The sequence below is a fragment of the Ammodytes marinus genome (assembly GCF_949987685.1).
Source record: "Ammodytes marinus genome assembly, chromosome: 22".
Classification (NCBI taxonomy): Eukaryota; Metazoa; Chordata; class Actinopteri; order Uranoscopiformes; family Ammodytidae; genus Ammodytes; species Ammodytes marinus.
This window is the reverse complement of record NC_137226.1, coordinates 6,153,235-6,172,612: the sequence shown is the minus strand read 5'-3', so window position 1 is coordinate 6,172,612 and position 19,378 is coordinate 6,153,235. Positions and strand designations below refer to the sequence as shown.

At 41.8% G+C, this 19,378-nt stretch overlaps 3 protein-coding genes across 3 annotated transcripts; 2 read left to right on the top strand and 1 right to left on the bottom strand.

The window, feature by feature from the left end:
• Window positions 1–2,663: 2,663 nt before the first annotated feature.
• Window positions 2,664–8,378, top strand: LOC307268355 (cystine/glutamate transporter; the record flags this gene model as incomplete). Its single annotated transcript, XM_080050941.1, has 12 exons — window positions 2,664–2,877; window positions 5,331–5,457; window positions 5,532–5,647; window positions 5,752–5,877; window positions 6,013–6,112; window positions 6,276–6,320; window positions 6,447–6,570; window positions 6,659–6,762; window positions 6,878–6,974; window positions 7,577–7,726; window positions 7,839–8,016; window positions 8,314–8,378. The coding sequence occupies 12 exons, from the start codon at window positions 2,664–2,666 to the stop codon at window positions 8,376–8,378; spliced, it is 1,446 nt and encodes a 481-aa protein (XP_079907067.1).
• A 680-nt stretch (window positions 8,379–9,058) lies between these two features.
• On the bottom strand, window positions 9,059–14,736 carry foxm1 (forkhead box M1; the record flags this gene model as incomplete). Its single annotated transcript, XM_080050682.1, has 8 exons — window positions 9,059–11,297; window positions 11,652–11,827; window positions 12,291–12,339; window positions 12,831–12,890; window positions 13,148–13,276; window positions 13,394–13,585; window positions 14,014–14,162; window positions 14,286–14,736. The coding sequence occupies 8 exons, from the start codon at window positions 14,734–14,736 to the stop codon at window positions 10,422–10,424; spliced, it is 2,082 nt and encodes a 693-aa protein (XP_079906808.1). The 3' UTR covers window positions 9,059–10,421.
• Window positions 14,737–16,153: 1,417 nt separating this feature from the next.
• On the top strand, window positions 16,154–18,414 carry rhno1 (RAD9-HUS1-RAD1 interacting nuclear orphan 1). Its single transcript, XM_080050746.1, has 3 exons — window positions 16,154–16,273; window positions 16,412–16,612; window positions 17,489–18,414. Exons 2-3 carry the CDS (start codon window positions 16,436–16,438, stop codon window positions 18,233–18,235), a joined length of 924 nt encoding a protein of 307 aa, XP_079906872.1. The 5' UTR covers window positions 16,154–16,273; window positions 16,412–16,435; the 3' UTR covers window positions 18,236–18,414.
• The last annotated feature ends 964 nt before the right edge of the window (window positions 18,415–19,378 follow it).

The window sequence follows — 19,378 nt, the reverse complement described above, 5'->3', positions numbered from 1 at the left end:
ATATGTTTATTTACCTATCAACCTGCCAAGGGACTGAAGATGGAAATAAGCCTCTGGCTATGATCTTGCGTATTTACATGTACATGTTCATTACTGTTCTATGTCCCTCAAATAAAGAAATCTATCCATCTATCTATCTATCTATCTATCTATCTATCTATCTATCTATCTATCTATCTATCTATCTATCTATCTATCTATCTATCTATCTATCTATCTATCTATCTATCTATCTATCTATCTATCTATCTATCTATCTATCTATCTATCTATCTATCTATCTATCTATCTATCTATCTATGTTTCTACTGAATTTCAGATGAAATTTAAACTAAACTCTTTCTGGTTTTCCCTGGAAGTCCTTGTGTACTTTTTTTTACCATTTCAAACCACACGTTGACAACCAGAGACAAAATGGAAAAAAGCTCAGGTTGGGACCTTCCTGCAAACAAGGCTCATGGGAAAAAATCAGGGCACATGATAAGTCTATTGGGGGGGGGGGGGGGGGGAACAGTTGGGTCTGGTTTGGCCTCCACTTGACTGGGCAGGGATCTGGGGAGGTTAGGTGGAAAACAGCTCCCAATTCCCTAAGGGGGGATGTGAGCTGGCAGCAGGCTTACCCGTTGAGAGAGGGGCTAAATTTAATCCTGCCCTGGGACTTGACAGTGTGATGCTCGAATCTTCCCAGGGCCTCACCTGGGAGAGAGATAGGTGTCAGTGGTAATTGATATAAAAACAAATGTGAGCTGAGGTCGCCATCTTCTGGTAAGAAAATAGAGTGCAGGCAGCTTGGAGTAAATAGAATCCCTCTTAGCAAGTGAAATACTTTAGTTCCCTCTGCTGGTCAAAGGGAGAAAAAACATCATTCAGTCATTTGGAATTCTACAGGGGATGCAATATCATTTATAATATATACATATATGAATGAAATATCAATAACAAAATTTAAAAAACAGACAAGAATGACAGGAACATTTGCATACATTTGCTTTGTGTTGATACAGCGCCAACATACAAATGACATCTCACCATTCATCTCATGCATACTCTCTTTGAATAAATCCTAGTCTCTGGCTGTACTGTGGTGTGCACTGTGCATGTCCAGAATTGTCATTGTGACATGAAGCAATGCAATGTAGCGCTGGATAAGAAAAATAAGAGCTCTGAACTCAGAGTTTAACTTTTATGTTTATTGAATCTAACAGCAGGAAATTCCCACAAACATCCACCATTTCGGCATCTCTAAAGCTCGTTGGCCGTTCTTAACAAAACAGAGACGTCGTGCGGAGGAATTTTAACAAGCAGAGCTGTCGCTGATGAAGTGAAAGTGACATGCATATACAGCCAGTGGTCAGTCAAGTGAAACAAAAGAAAAACAAGCCTAATAGAGTGGCCTCAGTAAGTTGTGTCTGTTTTCCGTTGCCTCTCATACTGAGCTGTAACGAGAGACCTGTTTGATCTTGGCAGAAACATTGAACAAGTATTTCAGGTTGGACTTCAAGTGTGCATTAAAAAAGAAAAACAATGTAGATCAGAATAACATAGAATAAAACTGAGGATGTCTGTTAAAACCTATTGTTGAAACTGATGTCTGTTGTTTTTTTTATGTGAGAGACTGATCATTTTTAATTATTTAATTATTCCTGCCTTTTTAACCCTGTTGGAGCATGGTGAGAAACTGCATTTTGTTTCATTTTTGCATGCAAGTGCAGCTGTGAAAGAAAATAAAGCAAATCATGAAATCTTGTTATTGAAAGTAGCCCTCCTGCAGCCTGTGCAGCTGCCTCTGCAACACTGACCCTTTTTCCCCCCAAGAGCCCCAAAAAGGCCTCTATCAAGCTGTGTGCGCACACACACACACACACACACACACACACACACACACACACACACACACACACACACACACACACCAACAGTACAAAGCAGGGAAAGTGGCAACACCTAAACTGCGGTAATTACTTGCCGAAGCTGGGAAGAGTGCTGGCTTTGTTCCGTGCCCGGGCTGGGGTGGTGGGGTAACAGCCAATGAGGGGAGAAAAAAAACAAGCAAGATCATGTATTGGGAGCTGTGAGGCCTTGTTGTTGCAACTGTTATCACCTCCTCCTATCACAGCTTCATGCAAATGCACTAAACTTCCACATAGTTGTACATCAGGAAGGGTTAATAGGAAGCACAAAGAGACCTGCTTGGATTTTTTGTTTGTGGGTGAAGGGGAGAAGGATTCTGCTGCCGTCTTTGTTGTGTAGCAGTAACCAAAAGGACACAGAGAAGAGGTAAGAAATGAAGTTTGTAAGACTAACTTTAAATGTTAATGTAAACTTCACATTTGCAGCATCAAGGAAACTATATAGGCATGGTCAGATACCTCCTCACATTCTTATCAGTTTTCAAACTGGGATCCTTTTGCACATTTGAGTTCATTCTGCACACTTTTGCACAACTGTACAGCTCTTCTTTTGAAAAGAAAAGATAATTGCACATATTTCCTTTCATAATATTTCCTATAGTGCATTTTCTGTTAACATCATTGGACTTGCTTCCCTCTTTGTTTATTTGTATTGTTTGTTCACTGTGTGCTCCATCATACCCATGACAAATGATATGTCTGAACGTACCAAACAATGAACCTGATTCTGATTGAATTTTCAGCCACAGAAACATGGCGGGGACCCAAATGAAGAAAGAGGAGGAGGATCAGAAAGAAGTGGTGCGCCTGCGGAGAGAGATCGGCCTGCTGCCTGCGGTGTGTTTCATCATAGGTACGGTGGTGGGCAGCGGGATCTTCATTGCACCCAAGGGCGTCCTGATGAACAGTGGCAGTGTGGGGCTCTCTCTGCTGGTCTGGGCTCTGTGTGGCCTCCTCTCCTTGTTTGGTAAGATGCTTGATCCTCCTGGTAATTTGTTAATTTCCTATGTGTTATATTAAAACTATAATATCTCGTGTTCTTTTGTTCGGATGTATGGAAGGTAAAAAAATAAAAGATGACTGGAAAAAAGTTTCAGAGTTCTCAGGTGTTGTTTAATGAAGTGAGATCACAGGACAGGTGATGCAGGAGTCAGTGACAGACAAAGAAAGTAATGAGCCTTTTCGACAGCAAGGCTTTTTAACATATCTTGACAAAGTCTATTGATTGGTCTATCTTGTTCTCTTGTATCTTCTTGTATCTATGGTTTGGTCAGCTGAGTCAGGAAAATACAGTAGGCCTTTGTTTAAGATAGATACATCTGTCCCTTTTCTGGCCTCATTTTCTGGGAAGTTTTGTGCTATTTAACTCCCTTCTAACTGTCCCTGCTCCAGGGCCTGACATGAGAACATTTTAGATCACTTGTTATGAATGTATCGATTGTTAGTTAGGTTATATAAGAGTAAATGCAAATTAATGATAGTGGTCCTAGCATCATTAATATTAAAAAATTAAAATCCTGACAAATCCCCTCTTTAAATACGTAATAACGTATTTCTAATTAAGCTAAATAGAGGTTGGAACAAAGATCAATATAAGTCTTGCCCACCTAGCAATCATAGGGGAAATGAATGTAACAAAGAGTAATTCACTCTAAGGGGTGAACTCCTCTGCAGAGTCTTCATTCTCTGACTCATCAGCTTCTGAAGCATCTGTTATTACACTCAGCAAGGGCATCTGGTACGGGGGAGGGGCCTTCTCAGTAGTGAGTGCTGTAGTGATAAGACGGTTCACCAAAGTCCGAAGACAGGGGATGAGACAACAGCCACAGCAAACAATTATGCCAAGGAAACAGGCACTGGACATTAACAGGGAGACAATCATGTCTTTGTATTTACCAAATTGCGCATCAAACCAGTCTCCTAGGGGTTCGTCAATACCTGAATTTGTTGCTAGTTCATTGGACATGGATGTGAGTCCTGCCAATGCCTCACTGATAACACCGCCGTCATCAGTGTTAAAGGGGATAGCTGTGCAGCAGTAATCGTCAAACATCTTACACACACCACCCTTCTCTGCAAGTAACATGTCAAGGGCCATTCTGTTCTGCCAGGCCATCAGGGATGTGGGACCGAGTTGTTCAGCAATGCCTTTAATAGCATCTCTGGTGAAATTCACAAACCGCTGTTGGTTGTAGTGAATGTAGTTAATCCAGTCAACATTCTTATTTACAGTTACCCAAAAGAATAGTGATGCAAAGCCGGCAGCAATCTGGTTTTGTGCCTTGAACTCGTCAGGGACTCCACGGAGAACACCAATAGCGTCAATGTACACATAGGAATCAAAAGCCCCTCCGGCCTTGTCACTACGCTTCGGTCTCAACTTTTTCTTAGAACGAGGGGGCAGTCTTTTAAGAAGCTTATCAAAATCAAATGGTATCAGACGGAAGGGCATGAGTAATTGGGCAATAGCACAGGTGCCTGTCCACCTGACTGGGAGCAAGTCACGTAGTTTGCGATCACCGCACAACCACCACAAGTCTGCTCTGGGCTGGGTCTGTTGCAGGAAGTCAGGGTCAAGGGAAACATCGATTGTGGTAGCACAATACGCATTAGGTAAATTCTTAACATCAGGCCCTTGGCCTGTTCTCTTGAAGCATGAATAATTACCAGCATACACTACAATGGAAGGTGGAACATCAGCATGTGACACAGAGGGAAACATTAGGCTCAGTGGTTTGCATTTATCAGAGTCAGGGAAAGAAGCAACCTTAAACAGTTTAATTACACATTTCAAACCTTCATGGTCAGTTTCATTCATCAATTTAAATGGGGCTGTACCTAGTACGGGTCTAGCTTTAGCACAAGCAAGGCAATCAGTTTTGGCAGTAGAACGGGCAGTGTACTTTACCCATTCCAACCATTAGTTTTTGTCATTGAATCCAGTCTGGAGAGCCAAGTTGCTATTGACTGTGTAGTTAGTTAGGTACTTAACTAAGGGTCCCATGTAAAGGTCAGAAAGTCTACCAGCTGAGTCTGCAATTGGAGGAGACACAGTATTAGACAGTACATTGATTTTGAAACGACCCAAGGGGTCATTTCCAGATTGGTAAGAACCTAAAACAGAATATTTATTATTAATTGTATTAATTAATCCCTGAAATGTGTATTTTTGAACACAGAGAGTAATTTATTCTTAAGCAGGACTGGAGCGATTCTACGATCAGTAAAGTACTGATTGTCATGAAGGAAATGTGTAGGCTAGCCTGCTGACCAACGCAAAGCCTGACAATAGGCCTACAATACAAACAGCAGCACAGGGCAAACATAAACACTGAATCTATCTATAAACCTTAGGACTATGAACACTTCAAAACGTATTCATTTCACGTGTTTTTGATGTTCTTTTCTTTGTCGCATCAGGGGCCCTTTGCTATGCTGAACTGGGCACCAGTTTTACAAAATCAGGGGGCCACTACACTTATCTATTGGAGACGCTGGGGCCACTGCCTGCCTTTCTACGGCTCTGGGTCGAGTTCCTATTCATCAGGTTGGTTGGTTTCCCTTTGTCCTGACATAAAGTCAAATCACACTCACGCAACAAGCACCTTTGACTCTTTCCAGGCCAGCTGTGGCTTCCTATGTGTCCCTGGCTTTTGGCCGATACGTAGTCGAGCCCTTCTTTGAACCTTGCACTCCTCCCACGGTGCTCATCAAAGTCGTCAGCATCCTCGGACTGAGTGAGTCATTTTATACCTCCTACGTCTATCCACAATACTATTAAATAACTCTGTATGTCATTGAAGGGAAATACACTGTAGATAAACCTTCCTTGTCTCTTTAGCGTTCGTGGTTGCAGTCAACTGCTGGAGTGTGACCTTGGCCTCTCGCACTCAAGTCACCTTGACTTTTGTTAAGATGTTTGCTCTGGTCCTCATCATCATCCCTGGTATTATCGCACTGGCCAAAGGTACACATATGCAATCGTTACTCTTAGAGGGTATATATATATGTCCCTTCAAATGACATTGACTTGTTGATAATGCTCTGCTACTCTCTCTCTCTCTCTCTCTCTCTCTCTCTCTGAATCTTCTTCTTTCTTCAGGAAAGACGGAGAATTTCCAGAATGGGTTTGAAGTTGAGTCATTGACATTGGATAAGTTGCCCCTGGCCTTCTATAATGGTCTTTATGCCTACGGTGGATGGTAATTTATTGCATTGCATGTTATGGCATTTCTTGCAGCAGCGAGCATACACACTGGCACTCTTCACTGTCTCCTTTGACCATATATGGAGTCTCTATGACAGTATATTAAACAGTAATAAAGAAAATACTTAATGTTATGCTTTTGTGCTTTCTTCCCCCAGGTTTTATTTGAACTTTGTCACAGAAGAGGTCATAAACCCAAATAGGTATTTTACTTCTGACATACTGCATGTTCGCCAGTCAATCTCTTTTTAGAAGCCATGTTAAAAACACTACTATATATCTGTGTGTGTGTGTGTGTGTGTGTGTGTGTGTGTGTCCTGTGTTGTCAGAACGATCCCACTGGCAATAATCTTCTCCATGGTGACAGTGACAGTGTGTTACGTGCTCGTTAACGTGGCTTACTACACCATGATGACCCCCGCTGAGCTGCTGCTATCTGATGCCGTGGCTGTGGTCAGTGCTTATCCATAGATTTCATCCTGTATTTTACAGATAAAAAATATACGTCGTGTGTTTTAAATGTTGCTTCTAATCCCTGCAGACGTTTGCAAACCGCGCTCTCCAGGGAATGTCTTCCGTCATTCCCATTCTTGTGGCCCTGTCCTGCCTCGGCGCGCTCAACGGAGGCTTCTTTGGGTCACCCAGGTAATCTGGGCACAGAAAGGTTATTATTGTCATTTTCTGTGTGCTTTAAATCAGCCCAGAATGACTGCCGACGGCCCGGTTGTAAGTCTTTTCTGCTGTTTTGTGTGTGTGACAGGATGCTGTTTGTGGGAGCCAGAGAGGGACACTGGCCTCCAATCTTTTCCATGATTCACATCCGTAGACGTACACCTTTGCCTGCAGTGCTGCTCCTGGTAAAGTACTTTTTACACACTATAAAGATCAGTTAAACTAATGCTGACAATTTTATACCAGCCTTTTTCAGTTCATGACCATATCAAGACAAGGCTATTATTTCATAGGCCTAATATAAAAGATTTAAACACAATATATGTACATTTTTGACAGGGATATGCATTTTATATTTGCAAGATGCAATATGTATTCTTGAGAAAAATGGTCATATACGTTAAAACAATTCATTGCTGAGACTCTAACTCTGGATATGGAGCACCCATTCAGTGCTCAACTGTAGTGCAATTAACTTATTGTATTAGTTTTATGTTAATGTGCCGTCAATAACCACTTGTTTACAATTCCAACTGTTTATTGTTAAGAAATTGGACTCTACCTTTTCCAATTCTGCAGCATACGTATCACACAACTCCAGCCCTTCTTTGGAATTGTTCTTCCATTACTGTGAAATGATGCTCTTTGGGAACCGGTACCTAAACTTGTTTCCATATGGCAAAACAAAATTATAGAAAATTATGAATGGTACTAAATGTGCTTTGGTCAATATAAATAAAGCAGTAGACTGTGGAAACACCATTATATTTGTATGGTCTGTCTCCAGTACCCCCTGACGGTGTTGATGCTAATCAATGGTGAGATCTACCAACTCATCAACTTCGCCTCCTTTGCTCGCTGGTTCTTCATCGCCTTGGCAACCCTGGGGATGCTCATCCACCGATATCGCTTCCCCCTCCACCCGAGACCTTTTAAGGTTTGTATGTCTGTCTGTGGTTATTGTGATGAACTGTACAGCAGCCTATATAACCTCTGTACAATAAACTGACCAAACACTATTTTGTTTGCTCTTTTCTGATAACCCAAAGGTGCCCCTGGTCATCGCCGTCACCTTCACCGTGGTCTGCTTCTTCATTGTGGGTCTATCTCTGTACTCAGACCCCTGGAACACAGGCCGAAGCTGTTTTCTCACACTGACCGGGGTCCCGGTTTACTATGTGACCGTCCATCGATATCGCTTGCCCCATAGATTGAGACGCGTCTTCGGTACGTCACACCAACATCGGCATAAAAACACCATGAGTTTATAATTCATTTAATGTTAAATGCAACAGAAGGTAGACATTTTGCAAAAAAGCTGTACTTTGCTAAACAAGTTGTATGTGTGAAATATAGGTGTCAGTGACTAACAGTGAGTCACAATCTTAACATTGTTTCAATTTCAAATTGGCCCATACAGCCCATGTCTGAATACACCCCACTGTAGACAGTGATCCACATTTAGCCAGGACTGAAAATCCTTCTCAACCTGCTCATAATTCTGACTCTCTTCAATGTCCCCAGACTACTGCAGCAAACAGCTGCAGATCCTCCTAGAAGTGGCTCAACAGGAAGTCCAGACATTCTGAAGAAGACTGCATTCTACTGACTCGCTGGATAGTGGAAACCCCTTTAACAAGACCTAGAACTTGTTGTTTACAGTTTGAAACATGTCCATTTTGATACTAAAATAATTCTAAGGTGCTATGATCAAAATAATTCCTGCAACGATACTGGAAAAAAGGAAGCGTGTCCAAACACGCTTGTAGAATGTTACATTTACAACTGAATAACATAGTATGTAGCTTATGTTTGACGTAACTGAAGTGTCATTTTGTTCTTGTCATTCACTGGAATACAAATGACCTTTCCCCATCATTCTTCATGAACATCTAAAGCTCTGCTCAAAAGCTGTTTTTTATACAATGTTCTGTAGGGACCAATAAAGTATTTTTTTAACCACAGAGACATGTCTTCAGCTTTTTTTCATTTATAGATAAAAAAAACGATGTAACCTTGCTATGCAGTCTTTAAGGTAAAATGCACCATACATGGGACTCAACACTGCTGTACTGCAGCTAGTATAGAAATGAGCTGAACAAGGCAAATTAAAGTGTATTATTAATGGTCAAACTTGACTGAATAAAATCCCCTTCATGCTGTATGAGGCACCGACACCAATAGATTTATTATACAGTCATATAGAAACACCAACTTCAGAAAAACAGGACAAGGCATTGGCTTTGACAAACTGTTCGCGAGAAACCACCATGTTTCACTCATGCATGTCATTCAGCACCCTTTGTAAACGGGTCAACTCACTGCAATGCAAAATCCTCTCACATATAAAACACACATGCTAACAAACCCGAAGGAATACTTATTAAAGCCATACATTATTTTGTGGCGTATATGTCACATTCTAACCTCCAAAGATGGTGCTGCAAAAGAAATAAAACCTGTCCCACTTGGAGCGCTTTTCCCCCCTGCGTTCCCATATGCGCTTACAGAAAAATTGCATCTATTCTGACGACCAATACGATACGAGCTAGACAGACAGATACTAAAATATTTGCTGTAATGTTCCCAAATATGTTGATGACACGAGGAGTCACTGCATGCAAAAATGTCCCTCTGTGCAGCTACAAAGTGACCTTAGGCTGAGGCTAGCAGACTTATGAATCACAAAGGTGAATGCAGTTCTACAGTTAATATACAAAGACAATCCTACTGCTGTTAGTGCTATTTTCTTTTATTACTTTTTTATTTTTTTATTGCTAACAATCCTGCATCACAATCTAAAATTCTATTCCAGGAGGCCACCAGAACCAAACGGCTGGGAAGCATCTCGCTGGCTTAACGGGCAATATATCGTCTTTACCATTTACATATGTAAAAAAGCTAAATTATATATTAAAATGTGCAAATCAACATACATAGATATATACTTAAAAGACACATGTCTGTACAGAACAGATATGACAGGTAGGGTTAATGATAAAAGAAAGGATGGAAGGATGTGATATTTTTACAGAGAAAAAAAAGAGTGAATAAAACAGACAGTAAAACCGACCGAGTGATGGAATCAAAGAATATGTTGAGCTGGAGGTGGAGAGAAACATCCAATGTGAAGGACGACAAGTGAGCAGCTTGCTATAATTTGACCTTATATAACCAAAATTAAAGCAGCCCAGTCATACATACATGTTATACACTGTATCCCAAGTAGCAGCAGCAGCCAGAAAACAGCAAAGCAGAGCGGATGCACTCCAATATCCTCTATACGATGTGAAACACGTTGGCACTAACTTAAGCATTAAAGCTATAAAATATTTGTTATCTATATCTATCTTGTATTTGGTGTCTTATTCTGGCCAGGTTCAGTTTTCATTATAAATAAATTATGTTAAGTTCCTTTAAATACACTTACTTTAAGTGTAGAAATGTTTCAATTTCTAGAAATTTTGGTTTAAAGTCGATCGGCTCATTTTAAGATGAGCCATTTCTCCTATGTTTGCATCTGCTTTGCCGTTTCCTTGTTTCTCGATTTTCCCACCTGTAGTGTTTTTTGGAAAACAGAACACGTCTATGACATGTAAATTAAACATAACGTATTTTTTGGGCCCGTCGTGCTACTTAAACTGAGGGATGAACTCGGACCAGCTGATATTGGCCATACCCAGGTCCTCATCGTCCAGGCCCGAGAAGCTAATGTCCACCAGTATCTTGCTCAGGCTGTCGTTCATTGTGTCCAGCACCAGCCCTTCTGCTACTGAGCGGTTAGCGGGCGTAGCGGCGCCTCCTCCCATCTGAAGCAACTCTCTGGAGCAACTGCTTCTAACACATCCCAACGGGGAGTCCGTCAGCCCGGCGGTCACACTGGGCGGAGCCGACGTGAGCAGCTCTCTCGGGGAGCTGAACAGAGGCAAGTCTTTGAAGGGAGTGCTGTTGAAGCTGAAGGTGGTGTAGTCGTGCCGGGGGGTCACAGCCGGGCCGCCTGGCGTGCGAATGGGGCTGAAGTCTAGAACGTTCTCTTTGCCCACGGGGGTGACCTTCCAGGGCTCTGGTAGTAGGACGGAGGCAGACGGGGGCCTGCTGGGCGTGGAGGACGTGAGGTGGCTGCTGATGCTGTTGCTGCTGCTGTGGCTCTTTATGGGCGTTTTGAAGGAGTATTCCCGGTCGGGGCTGCTCCCTTGCTCGTGCTGTTGGTGCTCTTCCAAAATGGTGTCCCGAATGTCGTGGAAGGTGGAAGCGTCGGAGGCCACGCCAGAGTCAAAGAAGGTGTTGTTGTCGGGGCAGAGGAGGACGGGCTCTTCGTGGAGGGAGGAGTGGACCAGCCGCTGTTTACGTCGCGAGCTGCTGGCCTGTCTCTTGGGGAGGGGTTGTTTAGGGGATTCGCACATGATCGGAATGCACACCGGTTCCTCTTTCACCGGCTCGTCCTTCACATTGAAGTTTTTGGTCTTCAGAGGAAACAAAGCCATGGCCGGAGCGTCACCCTGTGTCACCTGTTAAAAGACACAGACAAATAATAACCAGTTACAGTGTCCTTCATATGCACTTCTCATAACACGTTATGTTGGCAAAGCAAAGCTTGTATTTCCCCTGAACAGATGATGAAAAATGTATTTTGTTTTTTATTTAACAACTTTATTCTCATAATATTCCAACTTTTTTGTTGTTGTTGAATCTTCTCGTAAAATTATTACATTATTCTCGTAATTTTTATCCCTCAATGTGGCCCTAATACTCTGTCATAAAAATGAATACTTCGCTTCTCAAATATACAACTTCAAAACACTAGGAACAACAGCTACAGTGTGATTCAGCCAGAATGCTGCAGTGCATGACGGTGTTGTTACCTTAGGGGCTATGCGCACTCTCTTGGCCCCTCTTGACGTGTTGTTGTGTCTATGCTGATGGTAGGACGGGGGGTAGTGGGACGTGGACGGCGGCAGGTAGACGGACGAGGCCATGGGGAGCTGTATGGGAACCAAGTAGGAATCGGTTCGAGGGAGGAGGGGCTTAATCCTTCTCTCTGAAGGTAGAAAAGAAAACAACTCTTAACCAATGACTTGTGGCTCTTTACACGTTTAAAGGTGCACTATGCAGTTTCAGAGTAGGGGATTTGTTTACATCTGCAGAGCCTGCAGTTAGTTTACAAAACATGTTTACTCTACACATAGTTCTTAGTATTGAATAGACCTATTAGCATGAATCAAAACATTAATTTTGACGCAACTGGAACCAGAAGTTAGATTGGAATATATTTGTGAACAAAACTGGGGGCCCCAATGCTGTAAACAATAACAGTGAGACAGTTTCTTTTACGGTAGCTTTCTAACTTCTATCAGTGTATCCAATTTTCCTGTGAATAAAGTTTGTTCATTCAGCTATGGAGAATATACCTTAGGAAATGTTGCACACCTCAGGCTCTGACACAGCCAAAGTTACATAGTGCACCTTTAACCTTTAAAGTCCTTCCATCTCTGTTAACTCACCAGAGCCAGTTGGTGTTTTTCGTGTATCTGGAAGCATCCTCTTTTGTTGCTGTGGAAACATTTTAAAATCACATAATTACAATCAACATACTTCATACTGTCAAGGTGTACTGCCTCAGTGACCTTACTGTGTTCCCTCATTCCTGGCTACACTTGACTGACAACCTGCACTCTCTCCATTGTTTTAGGGTTGGGAAAGCTGGGAAAAGGGGAAAGTTAGATCTCTTTTAACTGTCACTTTATCACTTTATGGAGGGAATGATAAAATACATTTTGTGCAAGGCATGTGGTCTTAAAGCGGACTACCGGTAGTCTTTTCTGTGTGACTTCAGCTTCCCTGCAGCTCAGATAACAAAAAGATTTCCCTGCACCTCCTTGAAGAAAGTAAGAAAGAGAGAAAGAAAAAACTAAAAAAAAAAGGGAATGTGAAAGCAGACTTGTTCTTGTGTTTTTCTGTCCCTGTTCTGCATCCTTCTGCCTGACCTGAAGAGATGAAGAGTGATCCTCGGAAGAATTGAAAGGAGGATAAAAGCAGCTTACGTGGTGGGGAAATAAAAGCATTGGCACCGGAACAGGAGCCGTCATTGGGTCACAACCAGGCTGTAGAGATAAGGTGTGGTGTGAGAGAGAGAAGAGAGAACAAAATTCCAGATTGGAAAAACAACAAATCAAAAATAAATCTTGAAAGAACAGAGCACAACATGGAATATAAGAAAATTAGAAGATGAGCTGTAAAGTAACTCTGGTTTAGGGATTTTTTTTGTTTTTTTTATGTTGGTTGAAAATGCCAATGAAAAAAAAAACAGGTGTAAAAATTGGGACATAATGGGTGACGGTGATAAGTCAGTTGTGCTCACCTTGTACACCTGATCGAGAGTTAGGCATCGATTGGCCTCAGGGCGGATAGTCCAGAAAGAAATTTTACCATCAGGCGACGTCTCACGAATGAACATGTCGTGTAGGGAGAGGTTATGGCGGATGGAATTCTGCAATTATGAATTAGCAACATTTATTTTAATGGGTGTTTTAGTTTTACTCAAAGACTTTAATCTTTATTTTAATTTCTTTATCATGTGTACCCCCCCAAAATCAACCAAAAGTACCTTCCATCCCGGTTTGGCCACCTCTCTGAAATAAGGGAAGTGGTCCTCGATCCACATGTAAATCTCTTTCAGCGTCATCCTCCTGTTCTTACGACTGTTGATAGCAAACTGGATCATGGCCATGTAGGAATACGGCGGCCTCTCAGACATGGGCTGTTGAACAGCATCTACATCCATTTGGGGATGTTGTGCCTGCACAAAAAACGAAGAATAAGGAAAGCATAAGCTTGGTTATATGTTACATGTATTAGCCTGGATAATTTATTTTATGGATTCCAAAGAATGTAAACATATACAAATGTAAAAAAATCATTATACCCAGCATCTACAATATAGAGCATTTCAGCGTACAAAGCAATGTTTTGGGCTCTGTTTAACTATTTCTCTTTTGTAACTTGTATTGCAGCTTCAGACTGTAATTGTAACCTAAGAGGCAACAAGTCATTTCCGATCTATCAGAACAAGTTTTCTGCACAATGGGGATCGCTGTGAATTATGCTAACATTTTGGGCGTGAAAAGTGTATATTCAAAGGATGGTTTTAGGGGAGATGCTGAGACATGCCTGAGATCAATGGTTCCCATGCAGACAGTTTAACATCAACACTAACAAGCAGCTGACCTGAAAAGTCTGTGAATTGGAGTTTAGGTTCTCCTTGTTTGCCAACTGCTTGGCGTCATCCGGTTCCAAGGCGCATGTGCTCATTCTGCCCAGCCACTGGATATTGGTGAGGCTGTCGTCTAGAGGGCCACAATCCAGATCCCTATTCACTGAAAAAAGAGAAAGCAAATAACATTACTTCTTTAACTAAGGATGGATTAAAAAAGACGTCTAACAAAGACAGGAAAAAGTACTTTCTTCTACTAGCGATATCTCTTGATCTATTTTCGTACATGTTTTGATTCCGGTGAGAGGTTTAGCATCCGGGGAGTGGATCATGGGTTCTGGTTTAACCGAATCTCCAGCTGCACCCCTTGTAGAGAAGTCATCCCCTCCGGCATCGGGCTGACCGACAGATCCGCTGTCATTCTCACTGAGGAGGATGAACTTGTTTGGTCCCTGGACGCCGCACTCTTTGCCCTTGGCGGTGAGGGCCCCTATGACACTCTGAAGGTCTGCCGATTTGGAGATGACCACCACCTGCGTATCGGACATGGAAGGGTGATCCATGATGCGGATTCCATCGGGGAAGCACTGGCCTGAGGCTGATTGCGAAGCTTGGTCCGAGCCTGGTGCATCGGGCTGGCCTTGCGACTCAGCTGTCGCAGGAAGATCATTTTGCTGAAATGGCAACTTTCTTCTTCTGAGGATCAGGGGTCTCCTTGGGCTCCGTCTCATGGTCATCAGATCATTGAAAATGCTCCTTGGTGTTCACTGGTATTCTGTGCTAAAAAAAATGACACACAAAGAACAAACATTTGAAACTAAACAACTGTTTCAAAATGTTCAACTTCAATCATAACAACACACTGGGCGTACAAGAATTACTGTTGGATTAACGTTTACCTGACAGACGTCAATGGATAGATAGTAGCTAGCTAGGCAACAGTTGACCGCTCTTCCTACCACTGATCGTTTTTGATTGAAACGAATAAATCAATTCAAGTAGAACATCAGTCAGAACATACTGCACACTGGCAGGAAGGACTGTGTCAATAATTAACCTCAAGATGAAAATTCAGCTCCGCGTTTCAGTATTTTTTTAGCCGTGCAATCGCTCAGTTTAGCAGGTTATTTTTTTTCGGATAGCAGTTGTTTTTCGTTCCCTGGCGACTGCTGGCTTCTAGAACCACAGTCCGTTACATGACGGCGTGTTTGGCGTAAACGTTAACCGCTAAGTACTTGGCAAACTTCCAAAGTGTATATTATGGCTTCTGTTAAACTTATTTAAATCTATTAAAATTGGTTAGGGCTATCAGTAAACAAGGCTTATTGATAACAAACTAGACGGCCTCCATCTAAAAAATAATACAACCGATTAAAAACTACTTACAGAGGAAATAAAATGTAAGTTATAAATACGTTTAGGGCTTCCGTAGTTTTCCGTTGACGGTGGCAACTAAGCGCTGCATTATTTATGTGATGCATGCCGAATTAAAGACTTGTTAGTAATTGTTCAAACAACATTGGGATTTTTTTGTTATCACAAATACACATGTGAACAAAAAGGCAATGGAAGCATAAACCTGTGATGCTTAGATTGAGTTCGGTTTGACACCCATTTGACATGGGCGGATAGCGTGAAACGGGCTATCGTTTGAAGAAAGCACATTTTATTTCTGTCCCGTTAAACCCAAAATATATACACATTTTTTAACAAATCATTTATTGCACCTGGAAAGTCCAGTTCACCTTAAAACACTCTCACTCGGGTATCTGTCTTCGCAAGCTAAGCTAAGTTAGCTTGGTGGCTAACCATTCTATTGTAACAAATGGCAAAACAAGACAAAGCCAAACCTTCATATTACTGTGCTGTTTCATGCAATTCCGCTTGGCTGGACTCCCACTTGTAGTTGTAACACTCCGTTCATATTCTAAATTAAAATGAACGGAGGTGAAGATGCATGATATCTGTAATATTCTTTCATTTGGTAATATTTACATGCCTTCTGGTCGATTCGGAAAGCGTTTTTGAATTTTGGCGCTGTGGGTGCTGCCTCTGTCACTTGGATCACGTGCCATGAATTTGCACCAATAGAAGCTAGACGTAAGACCACGAGACATGATGAAACCAATCAGAAACGACGGTGTTGAAAACCGGGAAATAAGTAACAAGAAGACGGAAAAACAAAAAAAAGGTTTACATTTAACAAGGACAATGGAGTTACTAACTTCAGCTATGCATTAATTATGTGTTATGGTAGCGAAGAACCACATGAAGGTATGTTTAACAACTGTCTCGAATGAAAATGTTCAAAGGTAAACAGCTGGCTTTGTGTACTAGGCTACATCTGGGTATGGGAAAAGTAATGTAAAAGTCATATATTTGACTGATTTAGGGATGCTTTCGTTCCGGCAGGTCTTCCTGAAATGATTTCTATTAATGCCGCGTAAAGCCTCAAAGACAGAGAAGCCTCCCCTGCTGTTCCTGGAGCGGACTTTGTGTGGAGCCAGACTCCAAAATGTGCCTGAAGTCCGAGCAGCAATCAATCCCAGAGACTTCTTCACAGAGACACAAGCACAAAGCAGCTCAAATAGCAGCTCAACTTCCCTTTCCTGGGTAAGTCGTTCACTCATTTTGAACGTGTATATAGGTATGGCTGGATGAAAACAATGCGATTCACTGTGTATCCTGTATTGATCAGGTCCACTTTCACTGGATCTGTTCCTAGTATTCCTAGTACGTATATAGAACAGCACCAGCCTTCTTTATCAAAATGTCCTTTTCCGACTCATGGATCAAAAGTTGTTTCCAGATTGTAGTTTGGGCTGTTTTGACCCAATGTGGTAGCCGAATGTCCCCATGGCTTGACAAAGACAAAGGACTTTGGCTGGACATCATCATTGTGTTTCAGAAAGGTTTATTTCAGGAGCATCCATCAGACAATACAGAGGACTTGGTGGTAGCATTTGAGCATGGGGGGCTCCCCCCAAAGCTGCTAGTACACGCTTACACACAGTCTTATATCAGTGTGGGTATTAGGTGTATTAATATCTGCAAATAGACATGTCGTTTCATCACAACAAGTCCCAATAACAAGTCCTTACATAGGTGTTTTCGTCTCTCACCAGTGACCCCTAACCTTTTTAAGACTCTCTGCTCAGCAAACTCTGGTGTATCCAGGCCATTTAAATCCACTTCACCAACACTGATCATTTCAGACATAGGCTAGCTGGTGTGAAGTAGGGGTGCACTCAAATCTCTGCAAGATGGAAATTACTGTTGACATCCAATATTGAGTCACTTGTCTTGCTCTGATGCTGCTGCCCCAACACGCCCCACAACTGCTAAGTCATCTACATATTTATACAGTTCTTGTTTTAAATAAACCTGACCTTCCGTTACATTATTTCATAGAAAAAAAATAGTTATTTGTGACTCAAGTTTTTTTTTCATTTATGCAGCTGTTTGTTCACTGTAATGTTTTCCCTGCAGGTAAACCCACAGTTTGAAGGTTCACTTGCAGTTGCACCACCGGCGAGACGCGGCGGGAGGAGGAAGTGCCACTCTGTCGCAAGCATCCTCGACAGTTACACCCAGCCGTCCAGGAAAACCAGCGTGTGCAAGTTCCCCTCATTATCTTTTCAGACAAGGTCAAGAGACCAGCCTAATCAACCAAAGACTACACACACTAATAAAGCTACAGAGTCTGCTGTTGTGTCTGACGCTGGAAATCAACCAAGGGTATTACGCAGAACGACCAAAAGGAGCACTTCAGTTGCACAGCACTCAGACACACCGAGGAGACAGACAACCACAATCAGAAAAATAAATGTGGAGAGGTTTTCTGATGTTGCCGCGGCCTCCGGCGGCAGTTGTTTGGACCGACCCGAAGCTCCATCTGCACAGGCAGCGACAGAGAGCTGCAGAATTCAAGCAGACTGTGCTACATCGCCAGCATCCACTGAGTGCAACAGCGACTGCCCACCACCACCACCTGATGTGGACACTCCAAAAGTAATGCAAGAAGGGAGCACTTGTCGCCCCTCCACCGCTTTAAACTTGTTACTGCCACAGCCATGTACACCGACAGCATGTAATAAGCCAAATGACATTTTGGTGGCTGACACGCCAGAGAGGGATTATGGGGTGAAGGTGACCTGGAGGAGGAGGAAGGGTTTGATGACCATGTTAAAAGACAGGGGCCATATGTCTGAATCAGATGTGTTAATCCACAGCTGATGTTGAGAGTGGATAAGAAGAGGATTCAGTTGCAATGTCAACGGATGGAAGACACTGCAGCTGCATTCTAAAGCTATGATCACATTTCAGTTCACTGACATGTTTACTTCTTTTTACTTTGATTGGACCTCATAATAATAAGTAGAGTGCCTTTTATGGAATAAATATCTTACAAACTGCCTCTGCACAGCTCTTGTAGATTGATTATAGATTGATTTGTAATAATAATCAAATCAAATACAAACACATCTAAATTCAAATATTACTGTATTGGTGCAAGCTTATTGCATATGGACAAAAAAAAACACATGTCAATTATACCATACTGTAACAGAATTCAAATCCAGCCTTGATGTCTATTTAACCAAGTCTATTGTATTCTATTCTTATGCCTGAGCATTTTATTAGCAGATAAATTAAACAGGGTTTTTCCATATGGACTGCAACTACGATAATACATGTTCAATATTAAGCAAACCCTTAATTCATTGTAAATGTTTAACAATGTTGTCAATGTCATGAAAAGCTGCTGTAGGAGTATCATCTGAACAATGCTTTTGGTGATGGGGAGCAATAGTGTTTTAGCCTACTGAAACCCCCCCCCCTCGTCTTTCAACTGTGTTGCATACATTATATTGAATACAGTCCAAGTCCAAAGAGAAGCTTTATTCTTGGTTTATTAAGGCTTTTTCCAGGCTGGTGATGGAATGGATGGCAGGGATCCCGGAGAAAGACACAACTTATATTTGCAGTTTAAAAATAAATAAAAATAAAAAAACCTGAAAAATAAAATATTCTTGGATAAGATTTTGTTTCATGTATTCATGTTCAAATGATTTTTTGACCATTTTTGATATTTGATTATTTTTCATGGTTACTGGTCACTGAAGCAAAACCTTTTATATCACACTTTTATTTTATGTTTTAGTAACAATAGGTTTGATTTTATAAAGGTTGTTATAAGCATCTTTGAATTGAAGGCCAACTAAAATACAGGAGCTCTCTGCAGAAGACAACTCTCCACCCTTCTTGCACAATGTCCGCCAATCACATTCTTCCTTAGTAAACGACCGACCAATAGGAACGCCCGGTCTTAGTGTGTTCGGTAACTAAGGACCGAGTTACGGAGTTCTCCTCAACCGC

Excerpts from the sequence above, each read along its gene's own strand:
- rhno1 (XM_080050746.1), top strand. The coding sequence starts at position 16,436 with ATGCCGCGTAAAGCCTCAAAGACAGAGAAGCCTCCCCTGCTGTTCCTG. Across the intron at positions 16,613-17,488 it reads GCTCAACTTCCCTTTCCTGG|GTAAACCCACAGTTTGAAGG; the intron begins GTAAGTCGTTCA and ends TTTTCCCTGCAG.